This window comes from Strix uralensis, chromosome 6, assembly GCF_047716275.1.
Source record: "Strix uralensis isolate ZFMK-TIS-50842 chromosome 6, bStrUra1, whole genome shotgun sequence".
In the NCBI taxonomy this organism is placed as follows: Eukaryota; Metazoa; Chordata; class Aves; order Strigiformes; family Strigidae; genus Strix; species Strix uralensis.
In genome coordinates, this window is record NC_133977.1 from 9,451,805 (window position 1) to 9,467,674 (window position 15,870).

The 15,870-nt window shown below is 36.8% G+C and overlaps 1 protein-coding gene across 1 annotated transcript in view; it reads right to left on the reverse strand.

Annotated features, from left to right (window-relative positions):
- The window catches only part of ZSWIM2 (zinc finger SWIM-type containing 2), a 53,279-nt gene extending 38,477 nt beyond the window's left edge, over nucleotides 1–14,802 (reverse strand). Inside the window, 1 exon segment of the mRNA XM_074873965.1 lies at nucleotides 14,662–14,802. Coding sequence (XP_074730066.1) covers nucleotides 14,662–14,802 — 141 coding nt within the window.
- Between the last annotated feature and the right edge of the window lie 1,068 nt (nucleotides 14,803–15,870).

The following is a 15,870-nucleotide window of genomic DNA, read 5'->3' on the forward strand; positions in this document are numbered from 1 at the left end:
TCCCGGGAACCTGAAACTGTTTTTTTTTTTCCCTGAAATTGTTTTTTTTCCACGTTGTAAACCCAGAATCAGGGGGTTTGGGGTATTTTTGTGCCGTGGCAGTAGATCCTGCTCTGTGTGCACAGCCCTGCAGGGGAAAGTCCCATTTGGGGGGAATCGGCCCCAAATTAGGATGAGAAAAGAGGGAAAAAAGGGGTAAGGGGCAGCTTCTGAAAGCACTTTTATATCTCAATTGATAGGGGATGTTGCGTTTTTAAAGCCTTTCTATAAATAAGGTTTAGTTACATTTTAAAAACCTTCATTTAAAAGAGGACCTAGTCCCACAGCAGAGGTTGTGTGTTGGAATAAGGAAACCAGTGAGAAAGCTGCAGGCAGCAGGTCAGACATTGGGAAAACCTGCAGTGCCTGACCCAACCACAGTCCATTGGCTCAGTGCTGGGGGGTGGGTGTCTTTTTTTTGGTCTCCTTTTCTTTCCCTCATGTTATCAGACTAATTCACACAATGCTTTTGGACTGTATTATTCTATTCATTTGTTAGGTTCTCTAATATCAGTTTTAACACATTGACAAAGCACACTTAGAAATCAATCTCCCTACTAGGATTTTTTTTTTAGCTAAATTTTTTGTTTATTGAAGACTCATAAGTTTTATAAGCTTCTGACTCAGACTTAATCACTATACCACACTAGATCAATTATCCTTAACTGCATGCTTTAAACAACTATATATTGCCACTGAAGTCTAAAAAGGTGCTTACACAGTGAAAATTAAGCAAGTGCATAAAAAATTCTTTTGGTCTGAGGTCACAGTTTAGCACTCTAAGATTGATTCTGTAGTATACACATAGAAAACAGTACTAAATAAAACTTTTCTTCAAGGGACGGCAGCTGTTGTAAGCTGAAACTCTTGACCTTTATAAAAAAGCAACAATTATAGGTAACTTTGAAAAATGATTAATCCATTTATAAAATAATAATTAAATTTATCAGCAAGTAGATGGTTAACTAAGTTGATGCATCTTATTGTAGTTATGTTGCTTGAAAGTCTTGTTTCAACATATTGCTAGAGCAACTGGCAAGTTACAGTGGCTATTATGGGGTCTAAAATAAAGGCTATTGGGACTACATCAACAGTAAGACCATTTATATAGTACAGTAGCTGATAAGACCCTTTATATGCACTAAAGACAACTGAAAGTCCTATTTATTGTCTAATAAAGAACAGGGGGTCCTCCTCTATGCTGGAACTCACCCTTATACAATGTCTCATGAGTATTCCAGGAAACCAGTTAAAGGTTCTTGATAGAAGTAGGGGTAAAAATGGTGATTTATGTATGCCCCTTGCTTCCACTTACAACTGAAGAGTGAATTCTCCAACTTCTCTGACATTATAAAAATGCTTCTCTGGATGACCTGGAGATTTTTTGATTAAATTACAGGAGCTAGAAAGGGGAGGAAAACAGAGTTCTTAATTCTAACCACAACTTTTCTCCACAGATTGTATTAGTATGTTGTAACACACAACCTGCCTGGTGACAGAAAAGAAGTTGTTGACAACACTGTTAAAATACCTGAAAGATGATTAATTTTGGAGTAGGCAGACAAAACTAATAATATGTTAGTTAGTTTTATAAGGTCATCTAATTTAAACAGTTTCACAAGATAAAATACAGTTTGTGTGGCAATACCTACTAACTTTGCTTTTTTGTCACTAACTTGAAAATAACGCAGCAGGAAGCTGAGAAACCTGCTTTTTATAAGCAATTCTTGTCTCTTTATATATCTTGCAAAGAAGAGTCTTGCAAAGAAAAGCCCAAAACTTCATAACAGCAGATGTAAAGAGTAGCTGTTCTAGAACATCTATCTGAGCCTTTGGCTACTCCTTATCTGAGGTTCTGACATCTACAGTGTGTAAATCCGTAGGCATAACTGTATAATACTGTCTTTATGTCTGTCCATGGTTGCAGTTAGAGGCAAAGAGATGTAATGCTTTATTTCAGGGTACCATATTTCCTGATTTTACTTAGAGAAATTCTAGTTCACTTCTCCTTTACAGTAGCCAGTAGTGCTTTAGGCATGTCTGCTGTAGCATGTATTCACACAATGTTGATCAGAAGTGTGTTTATGCTTTAGCATTTTATTCTATGATGAGCATATGGAGCTTTTTAATACACATCCAAGGCTGACCCATCACCTCTGGTCTGTTAACAAAACCCTCTGCGATACACAGAGGGATTGAAGACATACAGAATAGAAGGATGCTTTTCTTTATTGTCCCCAGAGTATTTTAATAGTGTCTCAAGAATAATGTGGACTACTGTGAAACACAGTAAGTAGAAAGATAGCAATAGAAATATCAGTTAGTAGAGAAATGCCTAATAAATCATCAAGCTGACCATCAGCAAAAATTATGGCTGAAATGAATAAAGTTAAAAATGTATCAAAATTTTCACTCTCATACTAATGCACTACCAATTAAATGTGTACACCATGGTATATCTTTGGGATGTATTGCAATGGTAGGGGAGAAACATGAATGGATGGGAAGTAAATAATACAAATTTGAGGAAAAGAATAATCTTGTATATTATTTTGTTTTCTTTCAAGGGAGCAGATATATAATATTTGAACGGAATTCCTTGCTGACAGGTCTAGCTAAGTCTCATTCTTGCCATCTGTCTTGTTTTGCATTCAAATCAGATCAGTGCCTTACGAAAAACAAGAAAAAAGTTTCTTGGTTTGTAAAGTGTTGTTTGTTAACTTGGGTGAAATTGTTAATTCAGAGCTTGTTTAACTGAAAATGGTATAATTTACAAAAGACTTAATATGACTCCTCATTAAAAAGGAATTTAATTTCACAAGTATCCTGAATGCCTATTAGTCAGCTTGACCATACTTCTTGTGTGGTAAGACAGACCCACATAAAGTAAGCAGAAGCAGCTTTGTTTCAGGAAACTGAGGGCTTCATTATATGATTGTCTTACTTAAAACCTATCTTAGGATCCTATTGTTACTGACAAGAATCTCACATTTCTGGTGTTTCCCCATGGATGGCCTGTCGTCAGTTCAAGTTATTAGTTCCTTATCTCCTTTCTATTTTTCTCTTCCCCATTTTAGTTCTGCGTCTGTTTTCCTCTATATGTCTTACCTGTGCAACTTCTGACCTTTCTTTAAAGTTTATCTTTTTCTTCTCTGTCTTATTATGAAATGCTTGAGGGATCATTGCTTATATGAACCTCTGTAATAATTTCTGTACCTACTGTAAGTTTACGTCATCTGTAACAAACTAGTTCTTTGCCTCATTTTTCCTATTTCTGCCCTTTGAAAGTAAGCCTTCCTTATAATTAATCTTGTTTTTTATAACAGTAAAGCTATTCTCAACCAGTTGACTTCTGCAGAGTTAATTCCTTTCTTTATGATACTTACATTTCAAATAAAAAATTAACTTGAAATCTGAAGATATAGCCATAAGAAATGGATAGATTCTCATTTAAGTAGTGATAAAGACAAGGAAGTGATCTGACTTCCTACTGGAAGGGAAAAGAATTTTAATGCTCACTGACATAAGCCTTCCTACACCTAACAGCTTGTACACATTTGTAAAATCTTTCAAAACAACAATTTCCACAGAAGGAAAATAGCCAGCTTGCAGACAATACCTTCAGTGACCTCAACATCCAAATCCTAGTCCAGAAAACAAATGTTTCTTTACTACTCAGATGTTCTCAGCAGAGTCATAGTAATTTACCAAGAACTTATGCTGAGGGCTAATGTCCTTTGGGGAAGAAATCTTGTATTTCAGAAATCTGAGACATGTTCTGCAGACAAAATTAATGATGTTATAAAACATTATTATAATTACTCATGCAGAACTTGATTGATGCAGTATGTTCTGAAAGTTCCCATCATGTTATTCATAATTATCTTCTTTCTAAAAGCAATGAGATGTTCTGACTATACAGTTTCCCTTCTGGGAAAAGTATTTTGTGTCTTGCAACTGTTCTATAAAGAGATTCTTTATATACTTAAAGATAACACAAAAGGGTAATTGTGATTTAGAATTGCTGAAGTATGTCAACCAGGATAGACTGCTTTACTTATTAGAGCTGTTTACAGTACAGAGAAATGCGTCTTGAAGTGCAGGGAGGTTCTGATATATTTCAATGTATTTACACAGTGTAATTGATCCCATCAGAGCTGTATCAATCTGTTCACAACCTACAGTTTTAATATTGCATCATGAAGTCCTGGAAAACAGAGATGGATGTTACATCTTATCCTAGAGGCATATGGATTAGTATGAAGTCCTATCCCCCTCTTTCATTAGGATTTTCTCTCTTTTGCTGATTTTTTTTTTTTTTTTAAATTCACATGGCTTTGGCAATGGTTAGAGGGAGCCTAGTTTGATCAAAATATTTCATTTTCTAGATTTGTTCAACTTTGGAAACTTTTCTGCATTTTTTTTTTTTTTTTTTCTTTCCTTAGAGGTAAAACATAAGCCTGGAATGAAGATATCACCTCTTTTTTCTGGAGTCTGAGGCAGAAGGTAGACTAAACACAGCTTTACCTGTGAACGTACTATTTACTGCACTAAAAGAACAATGTCTGGCTGTGGCGAGTGATGTCTCTTTTGATATAATGTTACTCTCCCCTCTGTGATCATTTTATCTTCTTTTGATAAAGGCATTCTTAATACTTTTGTAGAGAACCCCTGTCTCTCATATCTAGTGTGATGGAGTTCCTGTGGTTACTGGGGTCTAGTTTTGTTTTGTTTTGTAGAAACATATCAGAATGGCTGCCATTATCCCATTGGCAATGTTGGTGTGTTTTTAAAATTTCTCTGTCCCAGTTTTCTCATTCTAGGGTGTCTCTCTTTGTTCTCAGTAATTTAGCATCTGAGTGCTGAAATATTTTTAGTGACTGTTTATTGCAGTTGCATTTTTGTGAAGTAGAGTACTAGTCCCAGGTTTGATGGACAGCTAGACTATATAGGATCTATTTATGTTACACAATGCAGAACAATCCTGAGATCCCCAGATAGCTCTATTAAATTGTCTTGTAGAAATATGCAGCATAAAGCCATTAGAAATACTAACTGGGGTTCTGGAAATTATACAGTTGTGTTGTTATAGCACCAAAATAGGACTAATTAGCACTGTTTCTCAAATAATATAGCTATTATGCCTCCAGGTTTGGAGTTTGAATGTCCCTGGACAGTGCTGTCCTGAAACAATGAGCAGTGATACTCCTGGTGGCTGTGGTTCTGTGAAAGATCAAGGCATAGAGGGTGTAAACTTTGCTTTGATATGGATTTGGAACATGGAGAAGGAAAGCATATTGACTAAGAGCATAGAAGCACTCCAGAATAATAAAATTAGCATTTTAGACCTAACTTGAGCGATTTGCCCAGAGTTACCCCAGGAATCCAGGGAGTTCAGTTCCCTCTCCTCTGTCTGTTCCTAAGGACATACATACTAGAACATGGCTTTTACTATGTCCTATTTTCTTTACTCACCATGCAGTCTACAAAGTATACTACTAATCATATTGCTGTGTTGTTCTTTGGGCTTTTGTGGTTTCTTAGTATTAACGGGATTGTTTGAAAAAGGAAACAATGCCAGGATTTTCAAGAATTCCAGCTTGGACGCAGGGGAGTTGGATGGAACATTTCCTCTGTTGTATGTCATGAAGTTCAATGGTCAGCTTTGATGCTCTAGTGTTCAGGCTCCACTTTTGCCATTCAGAGGGGTGAAGCAATACTGTGGTTCAGATTCCAGCTACAGTATGAAAATTTTAGCATCTTTCCAAAATCATTGGAGTGTAGAAAAATAGGGTTGGAAGGGGCCTCAAGAAATCATTTAGGCTATCCCCTTGACAAAATCTGTTCCATAATCTTTCTGACAGAAGGAGAAATTATTAGGTAATAGCTTGAAACAGTCATACAAAAAATCTGATTTACATTCTGGGTGAAATTTGCCCTTATTCAGAAGCCAGCATAAACCATCCCATTTTTCCTCTTAAACTTGCATTAAGATTTAGGCTGATGCAATTCTTTATGATCTTTGTGGGTGGAGACCTGGTGGCCAGAAAGATTCGATCCAGAGAGGGATGAAAACCTAGTGGGAAAGAGTCTTTTATTTTTTAGCCCACAGTGTGGTGTTCTTGACTTAGTATTTTTCTTTTAATGGATTAAACTTTCTTTACCTCATATATCATGTATTTCCACACTGCTGTCAGTATAGCAAGTCAAACAGAGGTTAACATATAAATGATTAGCCCAGAGCTGGCCATAGTTTAGTGTACTGTGATTCATAGCTGCTCAGGCTCTCGGATTTTAAAGTAAATAAACCAAATCCTTAAAGTTTCCTAGTTTCATCTAATAAGAATACTCTAGAAGAGCTAAGAACAGATAATTCCAGAATGTGTATGCTGCAAATGAACTCAAACTGTATCCAGAAAGATTAGGCACTGTTTATTTTTAGGCCTGTTTGGCTCTGTGCTTGGTTATTTTAGGGACCAGATCCGGGCATTGCAGGTATAACAATTTTTTTAATAATACTACTACTTCATTGAACATACTTCAACTTTAAAGAGCAATCAAAATTTAATCATAAAAAAGCTAGTGATCCTAGAGGAACAAGAATAAAGGCTGACTTGAACGATTATAATATCACTCACTCCTGTACATCTGTCAGTTCGTACCAGCTGAGGATCTACATATTTCCTTTTCTCTGAAGAGCATGAGAATAAACTGGCAGCAAGTTTGCAACATCTCTGGTAGCCTTCATGTACCAGGAATGTGCATAGATGGTAGTTGTTCTCCTTCACCACTAACATACATTTACATCTATATCAGAGATAACTTATAATATAAAGTATAAATATTTTGGGTGCCAGAATGTACAGCAACTATACTGGCAAATAAAGAAACAATGTTTTTCTTTTTTTAAAGTGTATACCAACACTTTTCAGTGCTTACCATTTTCACCACTGAAGTTTTCTTTTAAAGTTGGGATTAAAAAATAAAATTAATATATTTAAAGTCATACCAGGTTTGGAGTATACAACATACCATATTTTGAGGTAGTGTAGACAGATCCTAATAAGATTTTTAATAATTACATTATATTGTTTAGAGGCAGAAAAGGCTTCCTCCCTAAAGAGTTGGAAGTCTGAGACAAAATATACTTTTTTTTTCATAACCCCTTACAGAGCTCTGTAAACTGGACTTTTAAGATAAAACTCCTTCTTCATGTAGTCCTCACAAACAATGAAATGCAACTGCCACAATGAAGTGGTCAAAAGTTACATGAAATCCTGATTTTTATATCTTGAATAATCACAGCATCTTGCTCTATAGAACAGCCAACATTCAACACCTTAGAGCTAATTTCCGTAGGCATTGTAACATAAACAATATTAGAATATATGGATTGTCATAAGGTGTAGAATTCTTAAAACAACATTAAATACGTTTTTCCTAAATTGATGTGCAGGTAGAAACAGTAGAAGCCAAGGCATTGCCCTTGTGTCATGGGCCAGAGTTGGTGAGACATTGCATTTGCTGTCAGAGCTGAAGGTGGCTGCTTCATCTGCTATAATTTCATGAAATAAATTCTAGCATAATTTGTACCAGAGACCTCTGGACTCCAGTGAACTCACACATCAGTATAAAAATCTGCTTTCCTCAAATATTTATGAACTTCGTTGTGTTCTGTGGACTGTCACGTGGATGGAAACCACTGTAAAGTCCAAGCATTTCCATGTGTTGCTGAGTGTAATCAGGAATACACAGTTTCTGTTCAGGTTGTTTGAAGCTGACAAAAGCATGAGCAAGGATCAACATGTTTGCACATTTTAATTTTTTTTTTTTTCACATTTCTAGGGTCTGTAAGACCACATATCTGTTTATGATGGGGTATCCAGTTGTCTGGACTTGTTCTTTTAGGTTATCTATGTAACAAATATAATATAAAATGCAATATCCTGTCTTAGACAGATTAACCACCTGCTAGTCTTCAGAGTCATTATGTTATAACTTCCCCAAATCTGTTTGTTATTTTGATGCTATAGGTGTAGTGAGTGGAGGTTTCCCTAAAGGGAGATCACAGGGATAATTATGGTTTAATGTGAACTAGATGGAAGGCAGCTGTGGTAAATGGAAGTAGATTAGTACATTCTGACAAGTATATACACAGTAAAGCCTCCTTTAATATGCTTGGAAAAATGCAGGCAAGAGCTTCTCAGTTTCTTTGTGGCACATGGTTACCTCAAGGGGAAAGGAACAAGCACAGTTACTGTAACACCTGTTGCATTTTATAAGCTCAGTAAGGGCTGGAAAGAAAAGCTGTCTAAGGTTTCACGCAGTCACTTCAGCATAGATTTCTATTCAGAATTGCATATAAATAATGACGGTGCCTGGAAGCCAATAAGAAAATAGTTGCCAATGTGAAATCATTATCTCTTAGTTGTATAATTCTTCTAAAATAGATTAAAAGGTTTCACATACTAGATGCTTTGTCTTTTTAAGGCTTGTGTTTTATTATTTGTTGAAGCTACTGCGTTATAACAAAGTGACTATTGAGTTTCCTGACACTGTGATCTCTGCTCTCCAGAGTATAAGACCCTGCATACTTTTCCTATGATATAAAGTATAAATACTCACTATAAATACTCAAAAGCTAACATTATGGTGAAGGCTTGCAAGGTATTGATATTATGTGAATTTAGGCCGTAACAAAACTGGTTTGAGAAAACCAATTTGGTGGGGTTTTTTTGAAAACAATAGGGTCAGTGAAAAGCTGGCATTTATTCCTTTTCCTTGCTCACTTCAGTGAACTGCAAGATTAGACGTGTATGATCAAATCATTCATCTCTGGAACGTCAAAGTCCCACTCCAAATTCCTGCTTAGGTACCCATATTATTCAATTTCTGAATTTGTCCAGTTAACAATATCCAGAAGTAGAACCTTCCTGTGGGATCCTCAGGGGGGGGTTAAAATAGGAAATCTGGGGGTTTTTTAGGTAAAAGGCTGCATTATCTGGCCTATAAGTATAGGAGACTGTTGCTAAAACAGTTAAGTCTGTTGGGGCAATGTGTGGTAAGGTGCACTTTGGCACAGAACATGCTGGGAAATAATTAGCAGCAGAGATGTTGCTTTCCTGTAATGAAAAGAGTGCACATGTAAGGATTTATTTACAGATTAATTTGCCAAATCTCTGGTGATTAAATATTTGATCACTAAACCTTTACCCATCTGTTTCTCTGGAAGTCTTTAAATATTACCAGTTTTACTTTAAAATAGCCAGTAATCTGGTTTCTCATCTATATGATAGTTTCTAGAAGGAAGAGATTATATTGACAGTTTAGAATTGCTAAATCCATTCTGTTTCTCCAAGTCTTCTTAACTTGCAGAGTTTAAAAACAGAGAAATTCGGAATACTTTATGTGTAAATCTTTGGTGCAAAGAAATACAGAAGACAATCAGAATAGTAAGAAATTAAATAGTCAATCTGAGTTTCTGATTTCACTTTTTTCATTTTTATGGCACTTCAACACAGCCTGAGACTTAAAATACAGTAGAATTCCTTCCATTCCTTTTACAGAACCTCGGCAGTAATGCAGGTTTTTAGATGCATATTTAGCTTCAGGGAACAAAGATCTAACTACTCAAGCTGGAACAAATTCAGGGTTAAGGAATAAAATTCTTGGAGTCCTAAGATTATAGTTAGTATTGAATTGACAGTTACTTTTGACTGTGAGTTATATTTTATCACTATTTTTTCCTCATCTTTGCAGATCATTTAAATTAATGAAGGATGGTACTGATGTGACAAAAGAATGCAAGAAAAATACAATGCAAGAAAAATGTGGTATTTATTAAATTTATTAAAATTATTAGTATTTATATATTTATTAAAGTCTTATTTATTAAAATATTTATTAAATTCATACATTAAAACTAAATGTAGACATTTGAGCACTTTAAAGTAATATAAATAGACCTTTTTGCATTATATTTAGGTTATTTTCTAGTTTTAATTTGTGAGGGGACAGAAATAAATCCTCAGAATTTTTAAATCAGAATCATGAACCAGTACCATTTCTTTCATCATCAGATTATTGAAATTTTCCAGGTTACCTGTAGTGCCTGCGTTGAAGTAAAGCACATTTTTTCTGAGCCACATGCAAGAGAACTGAATTTGTTTTTTGTCATGAACTTTCCAGAATAAACTGAATGAACTATTCAGAATAAACTGAATAACATAATAACTGAATAAAAAAATAACTGAATAAACATTCAAAAATCAATATGTTAGAGGCACAAGTATTGACTGCAATGTCACAATATTGAGGTCAGGAGGGCTTGGCTGTTCATTTTCCTAAAACAGAGAACAATTTTCTTTATTTTCCAATATGGTTCTTATAATTTAGATTTTAAGTTTTGCATTTCTCCCAAACACATTGAAATCATTTGACTCAGTCTCTCCATACCACTTTCTTCTCCCAACAGATTTATCACAGGTGCAAAAGAGTAAAGTGCTGGGAAGAGTGGAACAGCGCATGTGAGTGAGCTGGACAGAGGGGTGTCCTCCTGCTGAGACCCTCTTTGCTGTTCTCCTCCTCTCCTTCAACAGAGACAAGATAGAGTCCTCAGGAGAAGAGGCTGAAGATGGAAGAGGCCACCTAGCAACAAGGTGAGAGAGCATCATGATACACTAAGCCCTGCCTCACAAAAGAATTTTAGTTTTCCAAAGGTAGTGCAGAGCTCCTGGGATGTTGTCATTTGAACCCTGACTCTGTGGGGTAACGCCAGAACCTTTTGTTCTGCTGTCAGCCCCAGAGCTGTCCTTCCCAGTCAGGTGTTTTCAATCTCACTGAAAATTACCCCTCACAGCAAACTACCTATTGAGAAGAGCACTAATCAGGGCTGGAGGAGGAGTTGTGGAATGGCTGGGCTGGGGAGAAAAAGTGTCTGTTGCTGTGAACTGATATCACCTGTAAGGAGATAAAATATTTGAGTTAAATGCTTGGGGTGGGATGCTAAAGTTTTTGTTTAAGTGTTTGTATCTCAACAAAGTAAGGTTTATTCACAGATCAGTGTTGTATGTGTGTGCACTGGTGTAAATGAAATATTCTAAATTAACATTATTTAACAAGCTGATATAATGGTTTTATGTATTTTTCAAAATAAAGATTGGAGGGTTTCAGTGAGTTCTCCATATGTTATCAAAACTTGGTAAGTTCTTTCCTCTACATTCCCTTCCCCTTCAAATTTTGCAGAATAAAAATGAGTAAAATGAACCCTTGGAAAAACTTAGATGTGTAATTTTGCCTACCTTCCATTAAAAGAAAGTCTTCCTTTTTAAGAAAGAAAGGAAGAATTTCTAAAGGTAAAATCTTACTTAAAGCTCAGCCCCAAAATTTTCAGATAAAGGTGCAGCTATCTTTGATTTTCTGTCTAGATGACTGTGTGTATTTCCATAAATGGCAAGACTAGTGCTATTATGGTTAGTATTTCTCATAAAATTCTTGAGGATACAACAGTGAGGAGTGGAGTTGCATAGCGGTGAAAAGATGAGGAGGATCTCAGAAACAGTAAATTAATCTTGCTTATGAACAGGCAGATGAACCTTTGAGTATTGAATTTACACATTCAAATAGTACTATTTGTGTGAAGACATACTAACCCCGAGAAATGTGATTCAAAATTTACTAGTCCTCAGCCTTTTTTTCTTTGGAGAAAAACAATACATAAACCTCTGTTGTGTAATTTGCCACAATGGGTTTCATTTCTAGCCAAATTATAACTAGGCTAAGCTTTGAAGTTTTCTTATTACCTCTATTTCTTCATATTTTGTTTGTTTGCCTGCATGGATGGGAATGTGTGCAATATGTTTTTGGTAGGTTTTTTCCTGGAATACCAATAATCTGCATGGACTAAAAAGTAGTAAAGATAAAAAGGTCATAAAAGCACAGTTCTGCAATACCTCTCTAGCTGTACTATTCTGTTTCATTATGGTTACCCAGCATTTTTAATAGTGGGGTCCTAAGATGAGGGTATAATTGTGAGAAGTTGTGCAGATGGTAATTTCTGTAGTGTCTGTTTGAATGTAGTTCAGATGAGTTGTTAAGGACATATAGGATGCATCTGTGTCAGGCCTGTGGTCTGTCTAGGCCAGTACTCTTTCTCTCTGAGAGGCAAATAGGAGATGCTAGTTAGAGTTTATGAATCTGGCCCATATCTGCAGATCATTCCTCTTTGTACTGCCAAAGTCGTTGGATTAAGACTTAATTATTTGTTTTATTTTTTCTCTTTGTAAGAATTTCCCAAGTGAGATTTAGCAGGAGACTTTGCTATTTTTCCTTAGGTGAACCGAAGGTAAATGCTGTTTGTTACTGCAGAAATTAAATCCACCGCTTGTTTTACATGTTTAAGAAGTTGTGCCTGCGGAATGGATGTCCGTTTGTGTGTAACCTTAAATGCATTCTACTGTGAGTTCAAAAGATTGCAAATAGTGGTTCTGTATGAAAAGCATACTTTGTTGGCAACAATCACATGTGTTTTCTGAATCACTTGAAAGCTTTATGCAAAACTACATATTTCACTTATGAAGCTGCAGATATTTTAATATCCACTTGTGTTAGTCAATTTAAATAAGGAATGATAATCAGGTTGGTCATGGGTCACCCCTAAGTTGTCAAGCTAGTTGTTCTTGCAAGTGTTTAGCAATCAAAGCTTTGAGAGCCAAATTGATCACCAGCTATGTAACCTCATCCCAGTTCAGTCATACAGCAGGAATTTGTTAGTTTTGTATGAGTTTAACAAGTTAGTTCTCAGTTCCTTTTTAATATCTGTAACTGAGTCAATCAGGGTTATTACTGCTAATAAAAGTCTGGAGCAGAAGTAATCTAAATTCTCTGTAATCAGTGTTCATGCACACTGAGCTTGTTCTACTTCTTTCTGTCTTTGCTCCATAAACTTGTTTTCTCTTTCTTTCTCTTATACTTGTTTTCTAATCACTTTATATTCCCACCCTTCTTTTTTCTCTTTATTTGTATCTGTATTTGGTTACTTATGACCTTTTCTGTCTTACTGCAGACCTGAGCAACCTTAGAAGAGCTGAATTTCTTTACTGTCATTTTACCTCATGCTCTGGTTTCTCCTGCTGTAACTTGGCGTGGATGGTTATCCACATCAGAACCCTGCTAATGTGATAACATGCGCTGTCTCTCTGCAAAAGCTCAGGATCAGCTTTCCAGAGTCCCAGTTGCTTTTAATGGAAGAACAAGTTATAGCTGTGGCACTGCTTTCCTATGATTTCTGCTGGTATGAGGATCCAGCACTGTTGGCTGCCAGTGTAGTTTACAACAGAAGTGGCTTTGTCAGAAAATTAGCTCAATACCAGTACTTTAGAACAGTTCTGTTCTAATCCCATGTCTCTGCTTACCCCAGTAATTGTTAGATCCAGCAGATAGCCTGGCCCTAGATATATGTAATTCCTCCTGTGGTGAACTTTCTTCAGATTAGGGATATGCATGAAATGATACTCAGTGGAAGGTTAATTTCTTATGTATTGTAAATATGAGGTTTTTCCCTAGTCCCTGACTCCAGCAATAGTTGCTGTTTTGGAAGGTTTGTGTCAGACCAAGTACTAGGTTGTTTTGGTTGTTTTGATTTTTGTCTGGATTTTAAGTAACTTGGTTAAAGAGGTTGATTCTAGCACAGGTAACTTGTGTTGATGGAAAAGATAGTATTGCAATTCTGGAGAATTGTGTGAAATGAACTATGTCCCTGATGACTGGGAACTCTTAAGAAATGTAGTATGTTAAAATTACTTGATGGCAGAGGAGAGATTCTGTGGAATTCCATGGAAGCTCTTGATCTTTAATTTCTAACTGTTGGAACTGCATCTGACAATGTAGTATAAGTGGTCCCATTCTAAAAGCTTTAAACAAGAAAATTGAAACAGTGAGTGCAGGCCTGTCACTTGACAGAATATCTTGAGGAAGAGCTGTATGACTTGAATAGGTTTGAAAAATTTATGAGTAGAACTACCAAAGCAGCAATATGTTTCCCCTGAAGGCTTTCCAGATTAGTCTATTACTCACCTCAGAGTTTTAAATCTTCACAATGATCAAGTTATTCTGATGTTTATAAAATTTATAGAAGTTGGAAAGAATCAGCTGCCTTTAAGCTTCACTGTTTTGGTTTATATCCTCTTGTTCCATCACAGCTGAGTCAAAAGTTTATCCATATCGATGCATTGCCAGCCAGTTATGTCACTTTTTAGGCACAGCTGAATTTTTCCTGTAGCAGTCATGTCAATGATGACAGATGTCTTCTTTTCCATATTCATTTTGGGATCACATGACTGCAGAGTCTAATTTTTGTAAGGAATATTTGCCTGCAACAAATGTCAGATTGACCTACAAAATGTTTTAGTCTATACTCCCTTCCAGCTTTATTTTCTCAAGCTAGCTGGATAAGAGTTATTTCAGTTGTAATTAGACCATTATAAATTATGTTCTATCATTTATATTCCCTCAGGAATTCTTGAGAGCAAACATAAGGCGAGACAGCCATGGAGCAGTGAGGGCTGGCTGCTCCAGGAGGGAAGGTGAGCCGGGAGCTGAGCGTGGTAATGCAGATAGCAGTACCCGAGTGAGGTAAGCAAGGCAGGTCCAGCGAGGGGAACCAGGGTCAGACACAGCCCTGGCATGGCCGGACAGGGACACTGAGGCCAACTGAGGCCAGGCCAGGAGATCAGCCCACAGGTAGGCTGGATCAGCAGGGCCCATGACGAGGCACAGGGTCGGCTGCATCATGGCAGGAGGTGTAGCTCAGGCAGGGGGCAAAGGATAGAGGCTCAGCTTAAAAGCAGCTCCCACGGGAAGGGGGTTGGACCCTGGGCTGCGGTGCTGCCTGGGAGACTCTCTGCATGGTCGGTGAAGGCAGGGGGACAGCCTGCAGCTGCATGCTCTCACCTGGCCCTGAGCCCAGGCAGACAAGCCTCCAGGAGGGGGAATGCTCTTAGGAATCTTGCATATGCTTTGCAGTCCTTAAACTTTTAGGAGTTGTTGAACACTGCTATATTTACTTATTCCATTCTCTAGTAAGATTTCTAAATCCATAGTCAGAATCTTGATTTTGTTAGATTACTGGAGGCTGAAGATCCTTGACAAAATCTGGTGGATGTTATGAGTGTTCATGGGAGTTAAAGACTTATTTTCTTCTCTGCTTTACCTCTTCCAAATTTATTGTTACTATCTTGCCATTGCACTGATACTTGAAGCATTGTCACCTGAGGTATGACCCATGTCAAATGACATATGTAAACTATCTTTTGTTTATTCTGTGTTGTACCATTTTATTGATATTAAGTAGCAGCATCTGTGGGAAATGTCACCAGCTGCGCAGAGAAACAAAGCCTTAATGCAGGTCTTGGTTTCTCTCACATGTTCTGCTTAGTTCCTGAGATGCCTTTCTTATAGCAAGGCTGTTTTAAAAGTTTTGTGTTCACAATTCCCCTTGCTTCTGGTCTGCCAGAGCAATTATTTTTGTAGAGCTTTGCAAACTGAATATCCGAGTTAGTTCAGGGTGAAAGCAACACATTAAGAAAGGACTTTTTTTTTAACCCTGTATCAGTTTAGGCTTTTAATTATACTAGTTCTTCTGGCATAAATGAGAAGAGGAAAGATAATGGGGAGAATGTGGGAGGGCTGTGAGCATCAGGGAAGGCTACTGAAGCCAGCATTTCAACTATCTACCTGTTGGGTCTTTAATTTTAAAGCATTTAGTGCTAGTACCAGTTTAGGGTGTTCTCTCCATCTTCCAACTCTGCCCTTGCTGCTTCCTCTGTTACACGA